The sequence below is a fragment of the Oncorhynchus mykiss genome, chromosome 15, assembly GCF_013265735.2.
Source record: "Oncorhynchus mykiss isolate Arlee chromosome 15, USDA_OmykA_1.1, whole genome shotgun sequence".
In the NCBI taxonomy this organism is placed as follows: Eukaryota; Metazoa; Chordata; class Actinopteri; order Salmoniformes; family Salmonidae; genus Oncorhynchus; species Oncorhynchus mykiss.
The window spans coordinates 60,210,818-60,234,074 of NC_048579.1; the positions used below are offsets into that span (position 1 = coordinate 60,210,818).

Below are 23,257 nucleotides of genomic sequence, written 5' to 3' on the forward strand. Positions count from 1 at the left end.
TGTGCATCCTTTCAAGCACACCCTTCTCATTAACCTGTGGTGAGTTATTCACCATTTTCGATGAACAAATAAGGTTTTATATGTAAGATGGCTAAATAAAGAGCAAAAATGATTGATTATTATTATATTATTATTTGTGGTCCTATAAGAGCTCTTTTGTCACTTCCCACGAGCCGGGTTGTGACAAAAACTCACACTCATTCTTATGTTTAATAAATGTATCGTATAGTGTGTGTGTGTGGCAGGCCTACAATGACAGAAAAAACAACATTTGAGAGTGCGCTGACCCTGGTGCTAGAGGGGGTACGCAGCTGGAGGTTGAATGTTTGAAGGGGTACAGGACTATAAAATGTTTGGGAACCACTGGTATAGAGCAAAGAGACTGAGTGTTGAAATAAAACAATGGGTTTTCCCACAGGGTTTTCCATGCAGTCTGAGAACTGTCGACATCAGTAGGCTAGGCCTCAGTAAATGTTCCTTTGGTTTATTCCATTTTGCTTTCAGCAGGGGGATTCTCTAAGCTCTCCCCATTCTTTCACTCTCTCCTCCTCTATCTCATTCCCTGTTCGGCCATCCTCTCCTCTCCTGTCCGCTCCTCTCTCCCTGTTTGAAGAGCTCTAAAGGAAAACACTTTAAAATGCACTCGTACACAGAGACTTTTTGAAGTAAAGTTTCATGCTCTCATGCTCATGCATATTTCATCTGGCCTTTCTAATTCTGTCTGAGGAGAGGAACAGCCCATGTTACCCATGTTCCCCTGCTTTCCCTTTTCCTTTCTTCGGGGGAGGAGCTGGCTGAAGTGAATTCAGGTCACCTGCAGCACATGGGGATGCCTCTGATGTCGCACCCCCTTCCCACTGGTGCCTGCTTAGACAGGAGACCAATACATCTCAACTTTTTCCTTTGGCCGCTTCCTCCACTCGCTGAGTATCTCTCCAGGGTATTCCCACTGAGAGTCAGGTGTGTAAACATCCCAAGGGCCTTATTCCAATACTCAAAATATGGGTTGAAGTTAGCAAAGTTATGCCCTTAGGCCTCTGTTTTGAAGCCCTCATTTGAAGTGTTTTCTAGAATAGCCTCGCCAGGTCTGATCCCCCACAATTCTCTATAATCTTCACTTCACTTGATTCACTCTCCAAACAGCTTTCGTTGTTTTGGAATGAAATGAGGAGAGAGCAACTAAGACGGAAGCCAGTGAAGGAAAAAGGAAAACGGGAATTGAACTAGTGTGTGTTGTCACAGTGATAGCACCACCATGCTGAGACAGAGGTAATATCAGTCAGACTGCTGCTGAGAATGAGGAGGAAGAGGAGCAGGAGGAAGAGGAGGAAGTGGTTTGCTGGGTTTATTCTCTTTCCTTGATGAGGTGGTTGCCAGATGGAACAGAGGACATCTATATAGCCCCTGACACACTGAGATATACTGTATATTAACATGACAGCCCCAGTCCAGCTGAATCACAACAGCACACAGTATCCGTCTTAAACAGAGTCATAAACCGAAACAAGTCTTAAGAAAGAAGACCTTGAAGGACCTCAAGTAAACCTTCTCCTTACACTAGGCAGCATTCCTTTGACCTAGGTTAATTCGACAAAAGCAATGTTGCAAAAAATGTAATTGCAACACGTGTAATGTAAACAGCAGATATAGGAGACATTTTCTAAAGATTGACAACATTTGTTTCCATTCGACAGCGTGGATTTGTTTTTTGTGTTGCTGTATTGCGACAAATGATGATGGAAACTGTTTTTCCAATAAATTATGATAGCAGAATCTTTTTAAGGTGCGCGGGGGGCGGGGCCCGTGATGTCATGGCCCCAGCATTTGCAAACAAATCATTTTTCTGTACTAAATCCATAAGATGGCCTAATTTCTAAACAGGCTGACAGTGAGTTGTGAGCAAAATAACCAGGAGGGAAGTTGACAATGGCTATTAATAGGCATAAATAAATAGTATTTCTATTGTTGCCGTCCTCAAAGACAATCGCATTGAATCAAATGAATCAGATCCATTTACTGCCCGTAGGTCGGGGTGCCGACAGTCTAAAATAGATTTTTTTCAAATATAAAAATAAATGTTTTCTTTGCAGGACAAGGATTGTTCTGACTTTCTAGAATGCCTGAATCACCTTGCTTTTCTGGTTGGCTGGATAGAAGTTTCACCATCCAATGATTTAAAATCTACAGGAGTGCAAATTAAACTATGGCACAGACCGTGGTGATATGTTGGCACATGAGAATTATACGAATATGGCAAATTTTAGTCAATTCTTGCATTCCATCCATGCTGGCTTTCACGAGCTACCTGCGACAGGACACCGATAGGTGGGAGAGCATACAGACTGTCGGCAATTTATTAATGAGCAATTTGTCTAATAGGGTAATGGAAACACTTGAACTAAATCATTTGTAATCGACCCTGCAGGTTTCTTTTTTAAGGTGGGACGTCATTAAGTCCAGCTGTTTTTATCGACAAAAGATAGTTAAATGGAAACGCACCGCAGTGGGCAATTGTCACATCCATTTTCTATGCAAACTTTCTAAATGTCGACCCAAAAAAATCACTGGACAAGTTAATGGAATCATAGCTAATGTTTCCATGGTAACCTGTGGAGGAGTAAGTGAGGGAAGTATTTTGGGCTGAGGGGAGGGGCTGTCTGATGAGGGTGGGCCATTTGGACTACTAATCCTACAGACACGTTCCCCTTCTATGCTGCTGTACTTGACCCCTGACCCCTAACTGCTCCCCCTCAAAATAAGGAGTGGAGTTAGCAAAAGTATTCTCTTAGGCCTAGTTTTTACTCCGCCGCCACTGTCGCCCCCGGAAATGAGCACACCGTTAATGAGCACACCGTTAATTTGAACTCAATATGAAAAAATAATTAAATTAAAGGAGAAAGGTTGCTGTTCTGGCATTTACCAAGGACGTAATAACTAACACAATCAATATCAGCATAGAAACACGCAGTTTTCACATAATGTACTTAGACACTGGTTTGGAGATAATGAATTTTCCAACTTGTTTGAACTACTGATTGTGAATCCCAATTCTAAGACTATAACAAACACAGTGGATTGGGGAGCTTAGGTGTGACTATAAATCAAAGGAAACCTAGAATTTGGATTCACATCAGTAGTTCAAACAAGTTGGGAAATTCATTATCTCCAAACCAGTGTCTAAATACATTATGTGAAAACTGTGTGTTTCTATGAGCTGTGGTTAAAAAGATATGCTGAAAGTAAGAAACAAAATTGCTCTTCTATGACATCACAGGGTAGGATTAAAAGTAAAAAAGGGGATTTTCAAAAGCAGCAATGACTTTTTAGCCACAGGTAGGGTATTTTATTTCTCCCCATATCAACGCAGCCATTTTAAACATCACTGTTTAACTTTTGTTTAACTTCACTGTTTCCCTTTTGTTTAACTTCACTGTTTCCCTTTTGTTTAACTTCACTGTTTCCCTTTTGTTTAACTTCACTGTTTCCCTTTTGTTTAACTTCACTGTTTCCCTTTTGTTTAACTTCACTGTTTCCCTTTTGTTTAACTTCACTGTTTCCCTTTTGTTTAACTTCACTGTTTCCCTTTGGTTTAACTTCACTGTTTCCCTTTGGTTTAACTTCACTGTTGAACTTTTGTTTAACTTTACTGTTTCCCTTTTGTTTAACTTCACTGTTTCCCTTTTGTTTAACTTCACTGTTTCCCTTTTGTTTAACTTCACTGTTTCCCTTTTGTTTAACTTCACTGTTTCTCTTTTGTTTAACTTCACTGTTTAACTTTTGTTTAACCTTACTGTTTCCCTTTTGTTTAACTTCACTGTTTCCCTTTTGTTTAACTTCACTGTTTCCCTTTTGTTTAACTTCACTGTTTCCCTTTTGTTTAACTTCACTGTTGAACTTTTGTTTAACACTCACTGTTTCCCTTTTGTTTAACTTCACTGTTTCCCTTTTGTTTAACTTCACTGTTTCCCTTTTGTTTAACTTCACTGTTTCCCTTTTGTTTAACTCCACTGTTTCCCTTTTGTTTAACTACACTGTTTAACTTTTGTTTAACTTCACTGTTTCCCTTTTGTTTAACTACACTGTTTCCCTTTTGTTTAACTTCACTGTTTCCCTTTTGTTTAACTTCACTGTTTCCCTTTTGTTTAACTCCACTGTTTCCCTTTTGTTTAACTACACTGTTTCCCTTTTGTTTAACTTCACTGTTTCCCTTTTGTTTAACTACACTGTTTCCCTTTTGTTTAACTTCACTGTTTCCCTTTTGTTTAACTTCACTGTTTCCCTTTTGTTTAACTCCACTGTTTCCCTTTTGTTTAACTTCACTGTTTCCCTTTTGTTTAACTTCACTGTTTCCCTTTTGTTTAACTTCACTGTTTCCCTTTTGTTTAACTTCACTGTTTCCCTTTTGTTTAACTTCACTGTTTCCCTTTTGTTTAACTTCACTGTTTCCCTTTTGTTTAACTTCACTGTTTCCCTTTTGTTTAACTTCACTGTTTCCCTTTTGTTTAACTACACTGTTTAACTTTTGTTTAACTTCACGGTTGAACTTTTGTTTAACTTCACTGTTGAACTTTTGTTTAACTTCACTGTTGAACTTTTGTTTAACTTCACTGTTTCCCTTTTGTTTAACTTCACTGTTTCCCTTTTGTTTAACTTCACTGTTTCCCTTTTGTTTAACACTGTTTCCCTTTTGTTTAACTCCACTGTTTCCCTTTTGTTTAACTACACTGTTTAACTTTTGTTTAACTTCACTGTTTCCCTTTTGTTTAACTCCACTGTTTCCCTTTTGTTTAACTTCACTGTTTCCCTTTTGTTTAACTTCACTGTTTCCCTTTTGTTTAACTCCACTGTTTCCCTTTTGTTTAACTCCACTGTTTCCCTTTTGTTTAACCTCACTGTTTCCCTTTTGTTTAACTTCACTGTTTCCCTTTTGTTTAACTTCACTGTTTCCCTTTTGTTTAACTCCACTGTTTCCCTTTTGTTTAACTTCACTGTTGAACTTTTGTTTAACTTCACTGTTTCCCTTTTGTTTAACTTCACTGTTTCCCTTTTGTTTAACTTCACTGTTTCCCTTTTGTTTAACTTCACTGTTTCCCTTTTGTTTAACTTCACTGTTTCCCTTTTGTTTAACTTCACTGTTTCCCTTTTGTTTAACTTCACTGTTTCCCTTTTGTTTAACTTCACTGTTTCCCTTTTGTTTAACTTCACTGTTTCTCTTTTGTTTAACTTCACTGTTTCCCTTTTGTTTAACTTCACTGTTTCCCTTTTGTTTAACTTCACTGTTTCTCTTTTGTTTAACTTCACTGTTTCCCTTTTGTTTAACTTCACTGTTTCCCTTTTGTTTAACTACACTGTTTCCCTTTTGTTTAACTACACTGTTTCCCTTTTGTTTAACTTCACTGTTTCTCTTTTGTTTAACTTCACTGTTTCCCTTTTGTTTAACTTCACTGTTTCCCTTTTGTTTAACTTCACTGTTTCTCTTTTGTTTAACTTCACTGTTTCCCTTTTGTTTAACTTCACTGTTGAACTTTTGTTTAACTTCACTGTTTCTCTTTTGTTTAACTTCACTGTTGAACTTTTGTTGAGGTCTTTTACCTCGTTTTTACCTCTTACTTTTTCTACAAAACATAGAAATGTGCCGTTTTCAGATATGTAGACACTGGTAGTGTGCTGAAGATAATGCAAATGAGGTTGAAAAGTGGTGGAGTTGCCCTTTAAGTTCTTCAGGAAAGCTGAGGGAGTTGGGTTTGTCCGAAAGCAATGATGTTCAAAAGCCATCTAAGCTCAGCTGATCTCTCCCTTCACAACGAGGGTAAAACAACCAGTGGAGCAGAGCAGGTGACTTACTCAGGTAGAACAGCCTATTACTAGAGTTGATTTAGGTGCTGTGGAGGGTGGATGCAGAAGAGAGGAAGGGAGGGGGAAGCATGGATGGTTGAGGATGATTAACCATTAAGTGTGTCTGGAGTGGGGCGGAGTGTGACTGGGCTACTGAAGGACTCCTACCTCTCCTCTTCAGCCTCTCCTCTCAACGGGCTGGGAGAAGGACACACACACATCCAGCCATGCATTCACCCGTGCACACGCACAAATACTCCGGAAGTCATTCACCATCTCACGTATGGGACATTATCATACACAAACACACACCAAACTCTGCGTCCTCCTCCTCATCTTCAGTCCTCAGGCATCCTCCAGACGAGGATGTTCTCAGAATATACCCATCAATCATGTCACACAGACACAGTCCCTCCCTTCTCCTCTCCTGCTGGAGACTCAAGGTGAGGGAGGACGCCACAACATTTACTCAACACACACACGCACAAGATCACACACACACGCTCACAAGATCACACACACGCACAAGCACACGCTCACACACACACACACACGCACGCACAAGCTTACACACACACGCATGCATAAGCTCACACACACTAACGTATGCACGCACACACACACACACACATCTATCTGAGCAGCACTGAGAGGGGTAAAGCATAAGGTCAGTGTCCTCAAACCACTCCTTACACCACACCAACCTGATGTGTGAGTATCTGAGTATGTGAGCACAACAGAAAGACAAGCCATCAAATAAGGCCATTAGGAAAGAACATGTCGACCTTTCAACCCTAAAAGCCTTCCCTCTTCCCTGCCAGTCTCATCTGCACACAGAAATAGGTTTTTACAGCCGGACAGAAAAACAAGTGCTGCTATTTCCCCCGGAGACTGTTTTCACTGGGAGGAGACGAGAGAGTGAGCTCTGCGCTAACGGGTGAGACACGATGATAACTTTGTCTGGTGCGTCTCAGGCATGCTCCGTTTTACATGACTAGAATATAATTACCTATGCCCTGGCCTTGTCCCCCCCCCCCCCCCCCCTCCCTCTCTCTCTGAGGCCTCGATCTCTTCACAGAGATGACGTCAAAACAGACAAGACATAAAGAAACACAATGGAACAAAGCAGCCATTTAAAACCTTCAACCTTCAACCTCCTCCCAATGCCATCACAGCCCAGATCCCTATCAGTCACACCAGTCCCTCCTAACCAAAGCCTTTCATTGGTTACACTGTCTTCTAGATGGGATGTGTGTTGTGCGACAGCTTCTTAGGATAGAACTAACCCGACTTTTAAATGATGAAATACATTGAAATAGTGACGACCGACAGGCAGGCAGGCTGGATTAGTTTTCTTGTTTTTTTCCCTTCTACGTATCAGGGGGATTCTGTTGGCTTCTCTGAAGGCACAGTGAGCTAGCAGACAGGTTGTATGTAGAACAGGAGAAAAAGAGACAGAGACAACTCTCAAAACAGGGGAGCCTGTTCTGTCTTCTCATCCAGCAAATATGTGGTAAAACAGGAAAACAAGCTGGCTTTGAGGGAGAAGGAAGGAAGACAGAATTAAACAGCAGGCTTTGATTTGAAGACGGTCCTATTCCTCTTTCCCTCAAGTAAAAAAACTAAAGAGGACAGCAGGAAGATACAGGAGAGAGAGAGAAAGAGAGAGAGAAGGGGGGGGGAGAGAGAGGTTATGTAAGCAAGCCATTGAGCTCCTCTGATGATGAGATCTCTCTCTCTATTATCACTGATGTGCCTTTGAACAGGGGGAATCATCTGACAACCACTCTGCTGCTGGCGCATCCCCCCCCCCCCCCCCACACACACACACACCCACCCACCCACCCGCCCACCCCCACCCACACACACAGGTAGCAGACATATGCCTGAATAATTGACAGATCTGCATGTATAAGTTGTTTATAGATCAGAATGAATGTATATTGGTGTTTCTTCAGTGTGTGTTCCTTCTATCCTCAGGGCTCCATGTCTCCCTGTTTGGTGGGTCTCTCCTCCTACCTCTCGTCTGTTGTTCAGAGACAGACTTTAGACCCCACCCAGTGATCCTGTTAACGTTCACTAGAGCGTGGGCACACACACACACTACACCCCTGCTCCACATGCCTCCTAATCAATACACAATATACAGCACCAGCTCATCTCTCCTACACATCTCTCAGGGAGGCCTGCTTCGCTGCTACCCAGCTGCCAGCTAGTGAAACATGGGCAGATTTTCACTAACGTTCTCCTGATTATAGCTCCTAGCCCCGGCGTGGGCCCTGGGGATCCCCTCTTAGATCCCCTTCTCCAGCTGGTTGAGGCTCTACATTGGAACCATATGTTCTGTATCTCCCAGGGCCAGCGATCACTGGATGATCTGTCCAACTAGATCAATATTCATCTCCTTCCACATACATTCCATCACATCTCGTAGCATGGAGGAACGGGATTGGAGGTACCCAGATTAACATCTCGTAGCATGGAACGTCCTGACTGAAGGAACGGGATTGGAGGTACCCAGATTAACATCTCGTAGCATGGAACGTCCTGACTGGAGGAACGGGATTGGAGGTACCCAGATTAACATCTCGTAGCATGGAACGTCCTGACTGAAGGAACTGGATTGGAGGTACCCAGATTCACATCTCGTAGCATGGACCTGACTGGAGGAACGTGATTGGAGGTACCCAGATTCACATCTCATAGCATGGACCTGACTGGAGGAACGGGATTGGTGGTACCCAGATGAACAACTCATCATGAGTACCCCCGCGTACCCACATCCATACTGCCCCCTCACACATATTATGAGCAGAACATTTTAGTGGCCCCCCTTTTGACAGCGGAGATCATTTGTTTGTTTGTTTTAAAGAAAAGTGCAGTTCTACATATTTTGCCATGAGGCGGAGAGAAGATTTAGCAATTTTATAACAAACTTCATGTAATTCTACTCATTTTGCCATGAGGCAGAAAGGAAAATGAGCTGCTCTCAGGTTTTAATATGATATCTGAGTGAGACTGACTAACAAAGTCAATGGGGGCCCCCCGGCCGGTAATTCAACCATGATAGCCTGCCTCTAAACTAACCTAGCAATCCATTTTTGTTTTGCTGACATTGACTGACAATCAGTGACTGACATAAGAGAAAAAGTGATCTGAGGGCTTCAAAAGGGAGGCTGCCAGTTGCCCATCCCTGAACTAGACCAAGATGGTTTCCTGGGATTCATCTTCCTAAGATATTCTCTTTGTTTCCTCTTTCTTGTCATCTTCCAAATTGGGGGGGGGGGGGGGGGGTCGTCAGAGTGTGGGGGGGTGTGACTGTCTCTGTGTCTGATATGAGCTCCATTCTCCTCAGCCTGACTGTCTCTGTGTCTGATATGAACTCCATTCTCCTCAGCCTCACTGTCTCTGTGTCTGATATGAGCTCCATTCTCCTCAGCCTGACTGTCTCTGTGTCTGATATGAGCTCCATTCTCCTCAGCCTGACTGTCTCTGTGTCTGATATGAGTTCCATTCTCCTCAGCCTGACTGTCTCTGTGTCTGATATGAGCTCCATTCTCCTCAGCCTGACTGTCTCTGTGTCTGATATGAGCTCCATTCCCATCAGCCTGACTGTCTCTGTTTCTGATATGAGCTCCATTCTCCTCACCCTGACTGTCTCTGTTTCTGATATGAGCTCCATTCTCCTCAGCCTGACTGTCTCTGTGTCTGATATGAGCTCCATTCTCCTCAGCCTGACTGTCTCTGTGTCTGATATGAGCTCCATTCTCCTCAGCCTGACTGTCTCTGTTTCTGATATGAGCTCCATTCTCCTCAGCCTGACTGTCTCTGTGTCTGATATGAGCTCCATTCCCCTCCACCTTATAACGCTGCCATACCCCTGTCTACTACTCAACACATAAATCTCACCCAGACGAGGGAGAGATAGAGAGATAGAGAAGAGGTGATAGAAGAAAGATGGAGGGTGAGACTGATGGGGAAGATAGAGCGGGAGATAGGATGCGATAGTGAATGAGACAGGGGAACAGAGAGCGATGAGAGTGAGAGAGAAAAGAGGTAGAAGAAGAAAAAAAGAGGAGAGAGAGAGAGAGAGAGGGAAGACAGAGTGGGAGACAGCGGGGGAAGACAGAGTGGGAGACAGCGGAGGAAGACAGAGTGGGAGACAGCGGGGGAAGACAGAGTGGGAGAGAGCGGAGGAAGACAGAGTGGGAGACAGCGGGGGAAGACAGAGTGGGAGACAGCGGGGGAAGACAGAGTGGGAGACAGCGGGGGAAGACAGAGTGGGAGACAGCGGGGGAAGACAGAGTGGGAGACAGCGGGGGAAGACAGAGTGGGAGACAGCGGGGGAAGACAGAGTGGGAGACAGCGGGGGAAGACAGAGTGGGAGAGAGCGGGGTAAGACAGAGTGGGAGACAGCGGAGGAAGACAGAGTGGGAGACAGCGGGGGAAGACAGAGTGGGAGACAGCGGGGGAAGACAGAGTGGGAGACAGCGGGGGAAGACAGAGTGGGAGAGAGCGGGGTAAGACAGAGTGGGAGACAGCGGAGGAAGACAGAGTGGGAGACAGCGGGGGAAGACAGAGTGGGAGACAGCGGGGGAAGACAGAGTGGGAGACAGCGGGGGAAGACAGAGTGGGAGACAGCGGGGGAAGACAGAGTGGGAGAGAGCGGGGTAAGACAGAGTGGGAGACAGCGGAGGAAGACAGAGTGGGAGACAGCGGGGGAAGACAGAGTGGGAGACAGCGGGGGAAGACAGAGTGGAAGACAGCGGGGGAAGACAGAGTGGGAGACAGCGGGGGAAGACAGAGTGGGAGACATAACGGGAGACAGAGAGAGAGAGCGAGAGAGCGAGAGAGAGGGAAGACAGAGTGGGAGACAGTGGGGGAAGACAGAGTGGGAAGACAGAGTGGGAGACAGCGGGGGAAGACAGAGTGGGAGACAGCGGGGGAAGACAGAGTGGGAGACAGCGGGGGAAGACAGAGTGGGAGACAGCGGGGGAAGACAGAGTGGGAGACATAACGGGAGACAGAGAGAGAGAGCGAGAGAGCGAAAGAGAGGGAAGACAAAGTGGGAGACAGTGGAGGAAGACAGAGTGGGAGAGAGAGAGAGAGAGAGAGAGAGAGAGAGAGAGAGGGAAGACAGAGTGGGAGACAGCGGGGGAAGACAAAGTGGGAGACAAACGGAGAGAGAGAGGGAAGACAGAGTGGGAGACATAACGGGAGAGAGAGAGGGAAGACAGAGTGGGAGACATAACGGGAGAGAGAGAGAGAGAGAGGGAAGACAGAGTGGGAGACATAATGGGAGAGAGAGAGAGAGAGAGAGAGAGAGAGAGAGAGAGGGAAGACAGTGGGAGACAGCGGTGGAAGACAGAGTGGGAGACAGCGGGGGAAGACAGAGTGGGAGCCATAACGGGAGAGAGAGAGGGAAGACAGAGTGGGAGACATAACGGGAGATTCAGTGAATAAGCTCAATCAAAGTGAAAGGGAGAGAGGGAGACAGATGAGAGAGAGAGAGAGGGAGAGAAAGAGAGAGAGACAAGAGATAGAGAGAGAGAGAGAGAGAGAGAGAGGGAGAGAGACACAAGAGATAGAGAGAGAGACGAGAGAGATATAGTGTGTGAAAGGGGCTTCAGGGTTGGAGAGATAGCGCGGGACTCTGAAGCAGAATCCTCTATCAATGCCGGAGATCACTCAAAAGCACATTGCCAAATGGAGAAAAATGAGAGAGAGATTTTTCATCCAGAAGGATGCAAAAACATCCTATTCCTCACCTCATGGTCATAGGCTGTATCTCTTCCACAATACTATATTACTGCATAGCCTCTTCTTTCCCCATCTGTCTCCTTTCTCTTCCTGTCTTAGTCACACCATCTAAATTATACTCGCTCTCCTTCCCCTCTGCCGCCTGTGTGTGTATGTGTGTTCGTGTCTGTGTGTGTAGTGTCCATTCTGTGGTGGTGCATAGCTCCCTACTCCCAGTGGGGGATAAAGAGGTCTCTGTTAACCACCCTACCCACTCCCCCAGTCCCTCTACAGGGGCTAAAAGTAGCACCATCTCCACACAGGTCAGGTAACAGAACACGGTTATAAAGATACTGTACACATCTACAAGTGTCAGACAAAGACCCCAAATAAACCACTGTCCTCAGTGACTGATGACTATTCATATATAATGGTATACGGCAACACCCATCCTTTCAGCTTTCGGATCAAAACACTGAAGATATTGAAAACCGCCATCAGACGATGAATAGATGCTAATGATTTGGACCCAAAAAGGAATTCAAAGGTTTTACGGGACAGAGAGTTGAGTGATTTTGAGAGAGCGAGAGAAGAGAGACACTTACCGTCCTCTTTGCATTCTTCTGGTGGCTTCGCCTTCTTCGCCAGCCGCGGGTCCAGCCACGACGTCGTCTTGGTGTTGTGGCTTGACGAGAGAGAAAAGGAGAGACAGTGACAGGAAGAGAGAGAGCCAGTGAGGGAGGAGATTCTCAATTCAGCATCATTTAAGAGAAAAAGAGACGTTCCCCTGTGTGCCCACCCTCTAAACTGTCTGGTGAAAAGAAAAAACCCTTTAGGTTAACAAAATGGCAATCGATACTTTTAATTTGCACACTGTTTCTCATTAGTCCCGGGAAGGATGGAGGGATGGTGGGAGAAGGGGAGAGGTGTGAGTGATAGAGCTGAACAGCTGTGGGCTTGGCAGGATCAACACTGCGGGCTGTAAAACTGGACTGTGATCAGATGAGAGGCGGTGCCAAGGAAACTTCAATGGATCTCTTTATCGCATCTGAGGACATAATGCCCTCCCTTGAAGAGATGACAGGACAAGAGGGGGAAGGGAGGGAAACGTGGCTACAGGAAGGCGGGATTATCCCCGAATCCACCCTTGGGAGGAGGGGACACTGTGAGCACTAACTGAAAATCTTGGGTGATGAAATGCCCCTTCCTCCCTCTCTCTCTCTCCCTCCTGTTTCCTTTTGATTCTGCCTTTCAATCTCTTCCCAACCCTCTCTCTTTCCCACTTTCCCTTCTTCCTTCTCCCTCTCTTTCCCACTTTCCCTTCTTCCTTCTCCCTCTCTTTCCCACTTTCCATTCTTCCTTCTCCCTCTCTTTCCCACTTTCCCTTCTTCCTTCTCCCTCTCTTTCCCACTTTCCCTTCTTCCTTCTCCCTCTTTTTCCATCTCTCCCTGTCTTCCCCTGTATCTCTCTCTCTCTCTCTCTCTCTGAGGATTCTGGATAAACAAATTGATGGAATCTGGAGACAAATCAAAGGGAGCCATCTCGTTGGCATCTGGTACCGCCTTGGCACCGCATCATTTACTTTTCCCAAAACGTACAGCTACAAATTCGGTGGCTAAACGCGTTAGCACACAACGTTCCAGACTGATTCATCGAGATGTAGGAACACTCAGGGCCTGGGTGGACGAGACATAGAGACCTAGTCTAGTCTGCAGTGGCTGGAATTAACAGTCTGCCTCTGTGGAGGAGAGGATACACAAGAAGTATGTGACTGGCTGACTGGCTGGCTGACCGGCTGACCGACTGGCTAATAACCCTGCTGGATGTTTTCTCTGCTACTCTATTATACGACACAATGAAAGGCAGTCCTCTGGGAATCGGATGATGTTTCTGTCACATAAATTTGAACGATTGTTTAATTTCCAAAAGGATTCTGTAATAACCTGCCTATCGATTGATGTACCTACACAGACAGGCACATACACACTCACACAGTCAGAAGACATTTAAATATTTTTCAAAAGGAAGAGAAAGACAACTCACCTCTACAATTATATTGTAGCAGTAAAAATCGAACAGAACTGTTGTAAAATACCTCCAATACAGCTAGCCACACAGAACAATAGAATTCATTACAGTGGGAGTGATTGTGTGTGTGTGTGTGTGTGTGTGTGTGTGTGCGCGCGTGTGTGTGAAAGCTGCTTAAAATGCTTGGGCAACTTTTACCTTCTATTCTCCCTGGCGAAACATTGCATGGACAAGAACCTCTAAATCTCATTACAACAACAGTCAACTATTTGGCTGCTGTTGGCTGTATGTGTGTGTGTGTGTGTGTGTGTGTGTGTGTGTGTGTGTGTGTGTGTGTGTGTGTGTGTGTGTGTGTGTGCGTTGGGATAATTTGACACCGTTCTCTTCAGCGCAGACACTTACTCGATAAAGTACACCTCTCCCTTCTCTGTGTAGGCCATCTCCCAGTTGCCTGGCAGGGGGCCAAGCTCACTCTCATTCTCATCTGGTTTGGGGGGTGACTTGGTTAGCTCTCCCCCCTCCTCCTGGGGGACCTCGTTGTTAGGGGTGGTGGGGGTCTCGGTGGGGGGACAGGTCTGGGGGGGGACGTCCCCCGAGGAGACATCTGTACTCTTGTCTTCATGTTCGCTGGACTCTGAGAAGAAGAAGAGAATTACAGGTGAGTCAGAGCTGACATTACTACTGGAGGAACAGGGGAGGGAAGAGAAGAGGAGGGAAGGTGAGAGGGAGAGGGGAGGAGGGAAGGGGAAAGGGGAGAGTGGAAGAGGGAAGGGGAGAGGGAAGGAGGGAAGGGGAGAGGGGAGGAGGGAAGGGGAGAGGGGAGGAGGGAAGGGGAGAGGGGAGGAGGGAAGGGGAAAGGGGAGAGGGGAGGAGGGAAGGGGAGAGGGGAGGAGGGAAGGGGAGAGGGGAGGAGGGAAGGGGAGAGGGGAGAGGGGAGAAGGGAAGGGGAGAGGGGAGAAGGGAAGGGGAGAGGGGAGAGGGAAAGAGGGAAGGGGAGAGGGGAGGAGGGAAGGGGAGAGGGGAGGAGAAAGGAGATAGGAGGAGGAGGAGACGGTAGGTGGGAGAATTAGAAGGGAGAGAAGAGGAGGGAACGGGAGAGGGGAGGAGGGAAGGGGAGAGGGGAAAGAGGAGGAGAGGGGAGGTTGAAAAGGTAGAAGGGAGAGAAGAGGAGGGAAGGTAAGAGATGAGAGATGAGGAGGGAAGGGGAGAGGGGAGAGATGAGGAGGCAAGGGGTGGAGGGAAGGGTCAAGGGAAGAGAGGAGGGGAGGGGGGAAGGCGAGAGGGGAGGAGGGAAGAGGAGAGAGGAGGAGGGAAGGGAAGAGAGGAGGAGGATGGAAGGGGAGGAGGGAAGGGTGGAAGGGAGAGAGGAGGTGGTAGCGGGGAGAAGGGGCAGTGTGATTGACTGCCAAGGAAAAAGAGATGGAACGGGATAAAAAGAAAGATAGAGAGGATTTCAAATGGGGAGAGGGTGGCAATTACACAGGGACAGAAATAGAGAGATAGATAGATATATAGAGCGAGCGAGAGAGAGTAAGGATACCGAGCAGAGAGAGATGGACGGTGATTGAAAGAGAGAGGGAAATAGACAGAGAGAGCAGAGTGAGAGAGGTGGCAGGCAGAGGAGATTGAGAGAGAGTGGAAGAGCTGATGATATGTCCTAGTTTGAGTTGTGGCGCTTGGTTGGGCCGTCCCAGAGGAAAGCCACAGCAGGCAGAGGTTCATCTATGAGTTCATCTATGAGCTATCTACTCACATCACACTGTCTACTGTTCGTTCTCTCTCTCTCTCTCTCTCTCTCTCTCTCTCTCTCTCTCTCTCTCTCTCTCTCTCTCTCTCTCTCTCTCTCTCTCTCTCTCTCTCTCTCTCTCTCTCTCTCTCTCTCTCTCTCTCTCTCTCTCTCTCTCTCTCTCTCTCTCTCTCTCTCTCTCTCTCTCTCTCTCTCTCTCTCTCTCTCTCTCTCTCTCTCTCTCTCTCTCTCTCTCCTGTCGACCTGTATATACACTCAGTAACAGAAAACTACAGTGCAGCTCTACGCTGAATACTCGACATCGAACCTTTCTCAGCTTTGTTCACATAGCCCAATGAATAGCAGAGCTACTATGAGAAATTACAGCAACATGAGACTACTCCAGTCCTATAGCTCAAGGGCATTTATATGGGTTACCTGACCAGAACATACAGTACAATGCCAGAAATCTTGCTTGTTTGTAGGTGACCAAATACTTATTTTCCACTTTTTCTCATTTTGTCTGTCATAGTTGAAGTATACCTATGATGAAAATTACAGGCCTCTCTCATCTTTTTAAGTGGGAGAACTTGCACAATTGGTGGCTGACTAAATACTTTTTTGCCCCACTGTATAATGTAAAGCCATTCTCTAAAGGTCTCAAAATGTTTTACTAAATAACTACCGTGACTGTGTCATTTATTTTTACATTAACAAATGTCAAGTCAAAATGAATGATACTATTTTGTTTCATGGCTTCATGGGTTTCTCTGTTCTTATATTAAGTTAGACAACCAGCATCTTTGCTCCTAGTTGAGAGTAATGACTGTGATGTGACTTGCATTGATCCAGTAAATCTGCTTAGTGGAACCCCACGCTTGATTTGATCACACCTCCAGGCGATGTTTCTCTGTGTCGGTGCGGGGGGTGGAATCTAGCCTCTGGCCATGTGACGTAGTCTGACTGTACTGTGGTCTGATCTAGTGACTGGGAGACTGGATACAGTGTAAGGCTGTTGTCTCTGAACACTATCAGTCCTGTTACATGGGATGCTTGGGGGATGTACTCATGCTATTTACAGGCACTAGAACTCTCCAGTTTTTCATTTAGACTATCTATGATGATGATGCTGATGATCTGAGCTCCCTGGGAAGAGCTCCCTGTAGGCAGTAGGGACTTGTATCCATCCTTTATTATGTTATTGTATGGGTCTGACTGAGAGCTGGTTGCTATGATGTAACCTAGACGATAGACTGTTGCTATGTTGTCTGATCAGATCCCAGGGGTCGGTGCTATCTCATTTCAGCGGTGAACTTGTTGATCTATAGTTGCACATCAACACTATGTCTGCGTTGGAACCTAACCTGGGGTGATGCCATTGTCGTTGCCATTGACAACGGGTCTCTCCTCCTCCTCATCCTCGGGTGGCTCGATGCCGGCCTTCTCCATGTTGCTGACCGACTTGTTCCGTTTCCTCTTCCCCTTGGAGCTGGGTCGGGCGCCCGGCAGGAGCTGATCTGTTACATTTAGCAGCAGAGGGCTGGGCTCGCACGGGGGCTTGGGGGTACCGTAATAGTTCTCTAGAGAAGGAAGGAAGGAAAACTTCACATTAATGATAATTTTATATACTTAGTCAGTCATACACACATCATGTTATACTTAGGTGCTGGTGGGTGAGGTTAAAGAATCAAAATGGCCAATGTGACAGATTGATGGTTGAACTGAGGTCTCTCCATGAGACTGTGTTAGCCCCCCATGAGACTGTGTTAGCCCCACGAGACTGTGTTAGCCCCACGAGACTGTGTTAGCCCCACGAGACTGTGTTAGCCCCACGAGACTGTGTTAGCCCCCCACGAGACTGTGTTAGCCCCCCATGAGAATGTGTTAGCCCCCCATGAGAATGTGTTAGCCCCCATGAGACTGTGTTAGCCCCCATGAGACTGTGTTAGCCCCCATGAGACTGTGTTAGCCCCCATGAGACTGTGTTAGCCTCCATGAGACTGTGTTAGCCCCCATGAGACTGTGTATTTCTCCCATGAGACTGTGTTAGCACCATGAGACTGTGTTAGTCCCCCATGAGACTGTTATCCCCATGAGACTGTTAGTCCCCCATGAGACTGTGTTAGTCCCCCATGAGATTGTGTTAGCCCCCCATGAGACTGTGTTAGCCCTCATGAGACAGTGTTAGTCCCCCATGAGACTGTGTTAGCCCCCCATGAGACTGTGCTGGCCCCCCATGAGACTGTGTTATCCCCCCATGAGACTGTGTTAGCCCCCCATGAGACTGTGTTAGCCCCCCATGAGACTGTGTTAGTCCCCCATGAGACTGTGTTATCCCCCATGAGACTGTGTTAGCCCCCCATGAGACTGTGTTAGTCCCCCATGAGACTGTGTTAGCCCCCCATTAGACTGTGTTAGCCCCCCATGAGATTGTGTTAGCCCCCCCATGAGACTGTGTTGCCCGCTGATCTAAAGCTTAGGCTATTCCTCCTACAGTGCATCCACTAATAGCTACAAAATTATCTGAGGAAGTTTCACCTCACTATTAAACGTGATATATGAGCAATTTAGAGCATTTTTGCTATCTTTTCATAATAGTTATCTGTACCAGAGGACCGAGACACACATTCAGCAGTTGAACCTCAAGTCACATGGGTGAGCAGTGAGCACTGCCACTGTACAAACCTGCTTAATATGCAACACGCCTGAATTTTGGACACATTTTGTGTGCCTTTGATGATGTGTTCATAAAAAGATTTGCTTGGATGTTTTTCTCCTCTTGTTCCAAGTTAATATTCAATCGCTAAAGTAGGGATCACAGTAGACAACACAGGCACAAACGGAACATTAAATTAAACTGTCTAATTAAAGGGAAATATATTGTATAATGAAATATTGAAAGGGAGAGAGCAAGTGAGAATGTCACGCGGGAAGATGATGTCATTATTACATAACCCAATGGGACCAGGACCAGGAAGTGGAAGGTCAGTTGACGTCCTGGGAGTTAAAGTTCACATAGTTCTTAAAAGTTCATACGTAAGTCTCAAGGCACGTCAAGGGGAGGTACTCAAACACAGTCACACACTCCACAACACATATACCTACAAACACACCCACCCACCTGACTTCATATTGGTAACTAAAGCCTGACACTGTCTGGCCCACACCCCAGGCATCTTAACTAACATCACTGTTAGCTCTTTTGTGTCTGCTGGCAAATCATTGTTATCCACCGCACATCAATCAAACACTAAACCATGCACAGATTCCTAGTGATTGAGTGAGTGTGTGTGTGTTGTAAATAAATAAAGAAGAAGCCTGTCTCTCTCTCTGTGCTCTGGGCTCTGTGTGGTCGTCCCGTCTGTCTCCCCAGGGCAGAGTCGCCAGCTCCCAGCATGCAGAGCATTTCTGGGTTTGTTCTGAACATGCTCCCCTGGGCTCCTCCTCGCTGATGCTTTCACACATCACCCACTCTGATCCTCCAGCTCCTGAGTCTGCTAGCAGAAGACTGTCTGCTAAGATCTCCTCCACACACATAGGCATGCATGCACGCAAACATCCCTTGCAACAGCTTTAGCCCAGAGATACCTGGCAAAGTCCAGAGACAGCGGATGTCCTTGTTAAGCTGATGTGAGATCTGATTAAGTGTTTGGTCTCCACTCTCTGTAAATATTGTGTGAAATGGACTGGGGGGAGATATGATGTTGCCACAGCAATGGAACCAAGTTTCCTTGAGAGCAGGCTTCAAGGCACTGCCTCTCCACTGGAGATTAAGTTCTGAAGCTAGAGAGGGTTTCTTTGAGAGTGATATGGGCGCCAGGGTAGCCTAGTGGTTAGAGCGTTGGACTAGTAACCGGAAGGTTGCAAGTTCAAATCCCCGAGCTGACAAGGTCGTTCTGTCGTTCTGCCCCTGAACAGGCAGTTAACCCACTGTTCCTAGGCCGTCATTGAAAATGAATTTGTTCTTAACTGACTTGCCTGGTAAAATAAATAAAATATTATCCTGCACTTCTCAGTGGTGTTTTAGTACTTCTGGAGGAGAAACCATATACCCAAAGATATTTTGAAATCCATTGAGATTGTTCTAATCCTGGGGATTAAGTATGAAAATGATCAACCCCATCAACACGTATGCCGCAGACAGTTGAAGGACCATGGAGAAAATAGTAGCTGGAAAGTCCTGTTGGTTTATATCTCAGATATTTGCTGTGGTTAGAAAAAGGACCTGTGAATTTTTGTTCGCATTTCTGAGTACACAGTGAGTGACTCAAATGAACAAACATTGCTGTAAAAAAGCTAATTGAATGGAAAGGCTTAAAACCACAGACCACAGACTATTTTACCCTACTGCTGCCTAAAATCTAAAAGCAATTTCAGTCAGACTTTCCTCGGAAATCAAATCTAAAATGCACAAAAACAGCATGCCGCATTCTTCAAACCTTTAAACATTCCTAGACAAACTGAAGACAACCTCCAGTGGTATGCTACAACGCTAAATTAGTTGCCTACCTAACTATTAGCTAAACGAAAGCCAAGAGACACACTGACCCAACCCCTGACTTTCCCAAGCAAGGCTCTTGTAATGATGAAAATCCAACACTGTGGATAACATTAACCTGGCAGTGTAGGACCTGACAGACAGATTGGCTTTTTCTCCGCCTTCCTCACACAAAAGAAAACAGGGATCTCTCCATCTCTATCGCCCTGCATCCCTCTCTCTCTATCTCTATCTCTCTCTCTCTCTCTCTCTCTCTCTCTCTCTCTCTCTCTCTCTCTCTCTCTCACCCAGTAGATATGGGAGTTTATCAAAATTGAGTTTGCTTTTCCAATTCTTTGTGGGTCTGTGTAATCTTAGGGAAATATGTGTCTCTAATAGTGTCATACATTTGGCAGGATGTTAGGAAGTGCAGCTCAGTTTCCACCTCAATTTGTGGGCAGTGTGCACATAGCCTGTCTTCTCTTGAGAACCAGGTCTGCCTACGGCGGCCTTTCTCAATAGCAAGGCTATGCTCACGGAGTCTGTGCATAGTCAAAGCTTTCCTTAATTTTGGGTCAGTCACAGAGGTCAGGTATTCTGCCACTGTGTACTTTCTGTTTAGGGCCAAATAGCATTCTAGTTTGCTCTGTTTTTTTGTAAGTTTTTTCCAATGTGTCAAGTAATTATCTCTCTCTCTCCTTCTCTAATTGAACATTACATATTAAAAAGGTAAATGTTGGTGGTACAGCAATGCAGCCACCGAGAAGAGAAGAAGGGTTCTCTCTACGGAAGACGACATCCTTGGAGAGAGAATCTAACATCGCTCCTGGCAACCAACCGTTAAATTGACCATCTGCAATTTATTTTTCTGCCATGACAGGCGCGAGGCTGAGCGGGAGGGCTCGGCGAGGGAGCTGACATGGAGTTAATGCATTATCTGTCTGTGTGGTGGAGTCCCCTGTATCTGACAGAGTGGAGAGCCAGTAGTTTAGTACACCCAGCACAGAGCCACACAGACCAGGGCAGATGGAGAGAAATTGGAGTCATGTTTATTATAGAGCCATTAGGGCTCAGAGGAGAGCCAGCATGAAAGAGAGTGTAGTGGTGTTGTGGTGTGTGTGAGAGTGTGAGAGTGTGTTTTCATTCTTCTCTGTCAGAGAGTGGAAGGATGGTCGATAAACAAGCAGCTACATAATACAATTATTACAACAAGCAAAATCAGGAAAGACCCCCCCCAAAAAATATGATACACCCCCAAAAAAGTGAAAAGCTTTCTCTTACCTTCATAAGTTCCGCTCTCTAATAAGGCTCCACTTTTCTCCAATTCCATAAACTGATCAACAGTCACAAAGTTGTAGTCCACCCCCGGGACCTCTCCCTCCTTGGGCTGCCTGGTTGTACCTATCAGAGAGGAGAGGGGAGGAGCACAGTTACAATCAGGGAACTTACTAAGAAACTGTGCATACACCTGCATACAGGAGAGAGGAACAGTATGAACTGTGTGTACCGTAGAAATAGAATGAAAGAATTGTACATCTTTTTTTATTTTTAATTTTACCCCTTTTTCTCCCCAATTTCATAGTATCCAATTGTTTAGTAGCTACTATCTTGTCTCATCATTACAACTCCCGTACGGGCTCAGGGGAGACGAAGGTTGTCCTGCATCCTCTGATACACAACCTAACAAAGCCACACTGCTTCTTAACACAGCGCCATCCAACCCGGAAGCCAACACCGTGCCCCTGGCAACCTTGGTTAGCACGCACTGCGCCCGGCCCGCCACAGGAGTCGCTGGTGCGCGATGAGACAAGGATTTCCCTACCGGCCAAACCCTCCCTAACCCGGACAACGCTGGGCCAATTGTGCGTTGCCCCACGGACCTCCCGGTCGCGGCCGGTTACGACAGAGCCTGGGCGCAAACCCAGAGTCTCTGGTGGCACAGCTGGCGCTGCAGTACAGCGCCCTTAACCACTGCGCCACCCGGGAGGCCAAGAATTGTAATTGTATTGTGTGTACATCATGACAGTACTTTAAAGGGATACTTCTGGATTTTGGTTAACAGGTCAGACGATTGCGTGGATACCATTTGTACGATTCTGTGTCCATTAAGAAGGAAGTTAGCGGTAGTTTTGAGAGTCAATGCTAGTTAACTAATGAAAGTGCCTCTAACTTCCTTCATAATGGAACCAGAGACATACAAATGGTATCCAGAACTCCATCTGACTCTGTGGAAGGAGATAAAGGGCGTCATTGTCATCCCTTTAACAAAAAGATCCTACTTTGAAAACCTCAACGTCTCATAAAGAATCAGAACAGAACGGCTGATTAAGGACAAGCTGACCCTGAATCAGTTATATTCATGTATTGTGAGCAGGTCTCTCGGTTGCACATTTGAATTCCACTGAATACTTAAGCGCTGTCCTTCGGGATGATGAGCGATGAGTCCTTCACTAGGTAACGTTACAGGAAGGTTTCAGCTGAGTGATGCAACTCCAACAGAGAGGAGATAAATAAGGTCAATCTGCATGCAGAGTGTCAACGCCTCTCAAAGACGGTAGACACAGAGCCTCTACACAACCTCACAGGGCTGCTGTCTACATGTTATCGCGAGTGAGACGAGAACGCTAGCCTGCTAAATGCTGACAGTGGCACCCTTTTAATCATGTTAGCGTTAGCATAAGTGGCTAGTTCTCACGACATTTGCCAGTCAATTAAGAGCATTGGGCCAGTAACCGAAAGGTCGCTGGTTATAATATCAGAGCCAGGGCCTCCCGAGTGGCACAGTGGTCTAAGGCACTGCAGTGTCAGACGCTAGCTGTGCCACTAGAAATTCTGGGTTCAAGTCCGGGCTCTGTCGTAGCTGGCCGCGACCGGGAGACCCATGGGATGGCGCACAACCCAGTGTCGTCCGAGTTAGGGGAGGGTTTGGCTGGCAGGGAGGTCCTTGTCCCACCGTGCACTAGCGACTCCTGTGGCAGCCCGGGCGCAGTGCATGCTAACATGGTCGCCAGGTGCACAGTGTTTCCTCCAACACATTGGTGCGGCTGGCTTCCGGGTTAAGTGGGCATTGTGTCAAGAAGCAGTGATGCTTGGTTGGGTTGTGTTTCAGAGGACGCACGGCTCTTGACCTTCGCCTCTACCGAGTCTGTACGGGAGTTGAGCAAGGGCACTTCATTTCTCCTGTAAGTCACTCTGGATAAGAGGGTCTGATAAATGACCCCAAAATGTAAATCACAGGTTTTTTTCAAACTCTCTCTCCCAAGCATAGTGTCTGTTTGAGACAGCTGTAATTTCCAGTCAGTGTTGTGTTGTGCAGGATATGATGCTAAAGGTGTATCAAGGTATAAATTAGTTCCTAAACGCTCCTGCTAGTGCCGTGTGCTAATTAGCCCGTTTGAGCACCAGAGGATAGGCTAATTGATGCTGGCTGTGATAGCTCCAAGGGACTCCAT

General features: G+C 46.2%; 1 protein-coding gene across 6 annotated transcripts in view; it reads right to left on the bottom strand.

Moving 5' to 3' along the window:
* The window catches only part of LOC110490483 (membrane-associated guanylate kinase, WW and PDZ domain-containing protein 2), a 278,882-nt gene that overhangs the window by 64,649 nt on the left and 190,976 nt on the right, over positions 1-23,257 (bottom strand). For all 6 annotated transcript variants that reach the window (XM_036944869.1, XM_036944868.1, XM_036944870.1 and 3 more), the window contains exons 3-6: positions 21,087-21,206; positions 16,693-16,908; positions 14,005-14,236; positions 12,180-12,259 (exon numbers count right to left, since the gene is read on the bottom strand). In XM_036944869.1, coding sequence (XP_036800764.1) covers positions 12,180-12,259; positions 14,005-14,236; positions 16,693-16,908; positions 21,087-21,206 — 648 coding nt within the window. The remainder of the gene's footprint in view (positions 1-12,179; positions 12,260-14,004; positions 14,237-16,692; positions 16,909-21,086; positions 21,207-23,257) is intronic.